Below are 6,051 nucleotides of genomic sequence, written 5' to 3' on the forward strand. Positions count from 1 at the left end.
TAAAAAAAAAAGAAATTTGTATTTTAAAATGTGTAATGCTAAAGACACATCCTACCTACAAATGATTTTGAGGAGCATTGCTAATTTGCCCTGTAGCTATAGCCTTCAATGTTTGGTTCTGTGACCGACGCCTGCCCATGTCAATGCAGAACAAGATGACTAGGTATACAAATTCGTCATACCTATTCATCAGGTTTTTTTTATAAAATGTATTAAGAACAGAGAGCAAGGCTCTGTTTTTTTTTAATTGAAATTATTCCATTGTCATTATCTGTCTGAAATACATGTTCCCCGTGTTCCTTGGATACTTCCTACAATCCATAAAATGTTTATGCTGTATTTATGCAAAATTTCAGACCGATTGAAAAGCTATCTAAAATAATAACAGCGACCTGAATATTGACCTGTCAGTTCACTTGTCTTTTTTCTCCAATTTATACCACGAGAGCGTCACATTAGCACGTTTTACTATTAAATTATGCGCTCATTAAAAGTGCATGAAGATTTGTGGCGTTTGCTGTTTTTCAAAACGACGTGCGCATGACACCTGTGCACACGGGGAGCGATGAATGTGTGACAGAGATTTCCCCATGCTCCTCATATTATTTAATGTATAAAACGTATCAGCGCCTTTTCTTTTTATAGAGAAGGTAACTTTATCTGGTCAAAACCTTGGAACGCCACTATATGCTTGTGACATAAAGAGAGAGACTCTGTATTAAAAGAGAGTTGGCAAATCTTGGTGGTCAATTGTTACGCAGTTTGAAGCTGCGCTTTCTTTCTCGGTTTCAGAACGCTGGATAGCTCCTGTTGGCAAGCAGAGTTGTCAGAATCGCTTTTCATGGTCTGTGGGAAAACAGATTGTCGGAATAAAAGCATGAAAAGTAAAAAACGGAATCAACGGAGTGACGTGTAGGAGGCAAGATTTTCATACTATTTTTTGCCGCGTTAAGATCATCCACGCGGTGTCAATTTACAACTGAGAGATGGACTTGGCAGAAATTCTCTTTGCGCTGTTCATTGTCGTTGTCATGGTTGTATCCTTGTTATCGAACTTACTGGTCCTCCTATGTTTTATCTACAGCACCGAAATCCGCAAACAAGTGGCAGGTATTTTTATTATGAACTTATCATTTTGCAATTTACTTATTACTGTTTTGAACATGCCATCCACCTTGCTAGGGATTGTCAAAAACCAACAGCCCTTTGGCGAGTTCATCTGCCAAGCGGTAAGCTTTCTGGATACTTTTTTGACTACAAACACTATGCTAAGCATGGCAGCGTTGAGTATAGACAAATGGATTGCTGTGGTGTTTCCCCTGAGCTATTCCACCAAAATGAGATACAAGGACGCAGTGATCATGATGGGCTACTCGTGGATCCACTCCCTTACCTTCTCCCTCGTCTCCCTGCTTTTTTCTTGGGTTGGCTACAACCACATTTATGCATCCTGCACCTTATATTTAAAAGAAGAAAGAGAAAAGAGAAAGTTTACTGTACTCACCATCGTTTTCCATGCTACCAGTTTCATGCTTTCTCTTCTAATATTGTGCTTCACGTACTTAAAGGTTTTAAAGGTAGCACGATTTCATTGCAAGAGGATAGACATCATTACCATGCAGACTCTGCTTTTGCTGGTTGATATTCACCCAAGGTATTTCAACTGATTAATAGCCTTTAAGCAACGCGTTGGTGGTTTCTGTTAAGTTATGGTGTGACATGTTACAAGAAATATGCTCTTTTGCCTATATCCTAACAAAGTAAACACCATTGCATACCTGACAATTACGGATCGAAAATAAATGTAGACAGGTATTCTAGATAACTGCATAATACTCGAATTAGGAAATACTATTTTATAAATAAATGACTTATCTGATGCATACGATTTTGCGTTGAGAGAAGACACGGATTCCAATCGCGTGATGAATAGAGCAAACCCGTTCTAGCATGTTGAGAAATAATACCAACATCAAAACAGATTTCTATAAATTAGTTAAAGTTTTGTATGATAAACAGCGTCCAGAATAATGTTTTAGAATAATAATAATAGTAGGCTACTGCCAACATAACAAGTTGTTAACCATTTGTTAACCCTTACATTGCTGCAAAACTATATAATGCCATTATTATAATAGAATATTTACTTATTCAATTGTGTTTTGTTTTCAGTGTTAAACAGCGATGTCTTGTGGAACAAAAAAGGAGAAGACAGCGGGCGACAAAAAAGATCAGCATCTTTATCGGTTCTTTTATTATCTGCTTCGCCCCTTACGTTATCACGAGGTGAGTGCAAGCTGTCAAGGATGTATTATTTATGTAAATACTTGCTTATAGTAAGATAGTATGTTTTAATAATGCCTATTTAAAGAAGCAATAGGTCCTTAGCTCAGGAAAACAACTACAGCATGCCATACTGTAGTCTGCATTAGAAAATAAACATGCCACTTTTTTATGAGATATATTGCAACATTGGACAGAACACTTGGGGTTGAAATCATATATAAAGAATGACCTGCCAAACCAATGGCTACAATCTGCCTTCCAGCTACAAAATGGTATCAGATCAGCTGTCTTGCATATTTTGACAGAACAGGGAGATGCATGTTGTGTGTTTTACAGAACCAATTACTCCATTCGCAGTTTTTTTTTGTACAACTACGCAACAATATATGGTACATAATAATATAATAGGTCCAATTCACTTTTTTTAAACAATCTCTTGTATAAAGGTAATTTTTTAAAAAGTTTAGTTATTCATTAAACAAGTCTCTGTGATATCCAATGAGGGTTGGGCCTTTATCGTCTCAATTATTATTATTTATTTCTTAGCAGACGCCCTTATCCAGGGCGACTAACAATTGTTACAAGATATCATATTATTTTTTACACACAATTACCCATTTATACAGTTGAGATTTTACTGGAGCAATCTAGGTAAAGTACCTTGCTCAAGGGTACAGCAGCAGTGTCCCCCCCCGCCTGGGATTGAACCCACGACCCTCTGGTCAAGAGTCCAGAGCCCTAACCACTACTCTACACTGCTGCCCATACTGTCAATTACTATCAAACACTATGTTTGTACAGCCTTAAAAATAACAGTGTTTAAATAAAGTGTGAGTTCATGTTTTGTGAACAGGAATCACTATGTAATTTATGAGCCACATATGTATTGTCCTATAGTATTGGAGGGGATTTCCAATGAAAAGTGATCATTAATAATAATAATAAAAAAACTATATTAAAATAAAAATAGGCTTTTTCAACTTTAAATCTTCCTGTACCTACAAGCCATGATAAACATAGTGCTCTCTTCAACTGCCTGTTTATCTTCCCTGGACCCTGGTGTCCTTTACTAATTTCCAGTGTTACTCTGTATTACTCTTTACATCCATGCATACCTTTGTGAAGAACAAACTACTGGGAGACTCAGCAACATGTACTGACATGTTTTAAAGATTAGATAACCATACAGATGCTTTGAACTGATCAACAGCTCTTATTTCCAGAACCATCCAACGGTTTGAAACCTGATAAAATAATAATAATAATAATAATAATAATAATAATAATAAGAAGAAGAAGAAGAAGAAGAAGAAGAAGAAGAAGAGTTTACCACCCTGTTATGTAAAAAACAAACTGCTAACGTGGCAGAACTATCAATAAACAACCACCTTAAAACCTTCAGAATGTTTTTTTTAAAGCTTTTAAACATTGTGTTTTCTTTGTTTTCTTCTTAGGAAGTTGGTAGATGCTTTGTGCCCCCCCCCCCCCCCCCCCGTGTTTTATTAATGCACATCCATTGTGTTTCCTCAGGTTAATAGAACTTCTTCCATTTGTAACAATTAACTACCACTGGGGAATTATAAGTAAGTGCCTCACATACAGCAAGGCAGCATCAGACCCCTTTGTGTATTCCCTGCTGTGTCAACAGTACAAGAAGGTCTTGATCAACATCATCAACAGGATGCTTAAAAGGGATTTGTATCCTTCATCGGGTCATAACAGCTCTTTAGACACTGAGAATGACTACTGCTTCCAGCGAGGGAACTGAATATACAAAGGTCTATTGCAAGAGATTACCTATTTAAATGCACTCTCATTTGTTTCAGCGTTACACAAACTCAAAGAAAAGCCAAAGGCAACTTTTGATTTCTCATATTAAAGCTTATTTTACTGAATGTACTGCCAGTTCGTCAATAAATTAAAATGGATGTAATAAATAAAATGTATTTGTATTCCTACACTGCGGTTATGTTTATAACATATGGCTGTATATAAAGATGTTTATGTTATAATTTATTTTGCACTGAAATTTATGACAAGATTATTTTTATGTATATATTTTTATTTTAAAGTATGAGGGATTCTAGAGTCAGAACAATGGAGTACATCCATACCCAACCTGGCCAATTGTATCCTATGTCCCTTAGGGTGGCTTCCTTATGTGGATCAAAGCTAGACCAAATTTAAGATACCTAGCACATAACCATTGTCCTGTCTCTCTATTTATTTATTTCCTTATTTGTTTCAAATGCTTTACCAAATTAAAAACATTGTTTTACATTGCATAGTTTTGTTTGTGAAAAATTTTAGTAACTTATAGACTGTTAGTTTGGTAACATGATTTTACTTGGGTTAATTATTGCCACATACCTGTATATAGTAATGCTTCTTAATAAAACGATTGGAAGTCAAACCAATGGATTTAATTACCAATGTGATTTCTTGTGTACATTTAATGTGGTCCAAAATCCATTAGAGATACAAGTGTAATAAAGTTTATCAAAAATGAAAACGGCTGAAAATCGATTTAGTTCTTGAAGTGTCTTTTTAACACCTTTTTTTACCATTCAAGTTTTTTGTTTGCTTTAATTATTATACAAGGTAGTGGAAATGTATGCAATAAAAGTCAGTGGAGAGGTGAAAGTATTATATTTGGCTCCAACACCTGGGTTTAATAACTCACACAGTCAAGTCATTCAGTTTATTTGACAAAGCTTTTATTGGCAAGCCCAAAGTCATGAACATAAAATAAAACTGCCACTTTCCAAGGTTAGCTCAGAGGGCTGAAATTACACTTTAACCTGACATGTAACAGTTCTCATCTTCATCCACTAAGAATGCAAAGGACAAGCCTCTATGTCAACATACAAAAGAACTGAGATTATATTCAGCCATGCAGAATCCTAAGTATCCACATTCAGCATATACAAAGAGGTTTATTGAGAGTATACAAGTCAAATGTTAATTGATCCTTCTCAAATATGCAGAGGCTTGATTGCCCCAATCTGTTAGTCCATTAAAATGCAGAATGTGCAGAAAACCATATTTGATTTTTTTTCTTTTTGGTAACGTTCTGTAAATTTGCATAAAGACAAACAGTCTGCTATATTTTACTATGATGTCTACAGACTTTAAAACGTAGTTAATTTGTGACTTGGGAAAAACAGTTTTGACATGCGTTATTAGTTAGTAGTTACAATTACCCCTTTCTTGAGCACACAGGTACAAACGTTATAGCATCCAGTAGCATACTAACTATATTCAACCATTTTATCTCTGTTATCAAAACTGTTTATTTAAGACATATGGTTTAGTTATGCAATAGTCATAATCAGTTCATCATTATTATGAAATTCCATGTTAGAAACATACTGGAACCGTACTCCAAACATGTTTGCCCAGGAAGATGACCTCATATACTGACATTGGCAGGCTTTGTGAATTGCTTCAAAAGGTAAACAAAAGATAAACAAATGACTACAAGTATAGAGAGGCAGCACGTATGGGTCCATAATCACAAAACTTCAAGGAGACTGTTTTTTTTTTTTTTAAATTTTGTATCCATTTGAATTAATTTCCTCGAACTGTTCTATAGTAGGGTTACTGATGTATTCTCTTTCTTCTTTTTGCTTGGCTGTGTGGTCCAGTGGTTAAAGAAAAGGGCTTGTAACCAGGAGGTCCCTGGTTCAAATCCCACCTCAGCCACTGACTCATTTTAACAATATGTTTGAATCTTTTGGTGCAAAAAATGTAATAAATAAATAA

The 6,051-nt window shown here is 35.4% G+C and overlaps 1 protein-coding gene across 1 annotated transcript; it reads left to right on the forward strand.

Moving 5' to 3' along the window:
• Positions 1–582: 582 nt before the first annotated feature.
• On the forward strand, positions 583–4,758 carry LOC117420619 (G-protein coupled receptor 26). Its single transcript, XM_034034111.2, has 3 exons — positions 583–1,654; positions 2,173–2,286; positions 3,817–4,758. The coding sequence occupies exons 1-3, from the start codon at positions 987–989 to the stop codon at positions 4,052–4,054; spliced, it is 1,020 nt and encodes a 339-aa protein (XP_033890002.2). The 5' UTR covers positions 583–986; the 3' UTR covers positions 4,055–4,758.
• The last annotated feature ends 1,293 nt before the right edge of the window (positions 4,759–6,051 follow it).

Source organism: Acipenser ruthenus, chromosome 1, assembly GCF_902713425.1.
Source record: "Acipenser ruthenus chromosome 1, fAciRut3.2 maternal haplotype, whole genome shotgun sequence".
NCBI lineage: Eukaryota > Metazoa > Chordata > Actinopteri > Acipenseriformes > Acipenseridae > Acipenser > Acipenser ruthenus.

Excerpts from the sequence above, each read along its gene's own strand:
- LOC117420619 (XM_034034111.2), top strand. The coding sequence starts at position 987 with ATGGACTTGGCAGAAATTCTCTTTGCGCTGTTCATTGTCGTTGTCATG. Across the intron at positions 1,655-2,172 it reads CTGGTTGATATTCACCCAAG|TGTTAAACAGCGATGTCTTG; the intron begins GTATTTCAACTG and ends TTTTGTTTTCAG. Across the intron at positions 2,287-3,816 it reads GCCCCTTACGTTATCACGAG|GTTAATAGAACTTCTTCCAT; the intron begins GTGAGTGCAAGC and ends GTGTTTCCTCAG.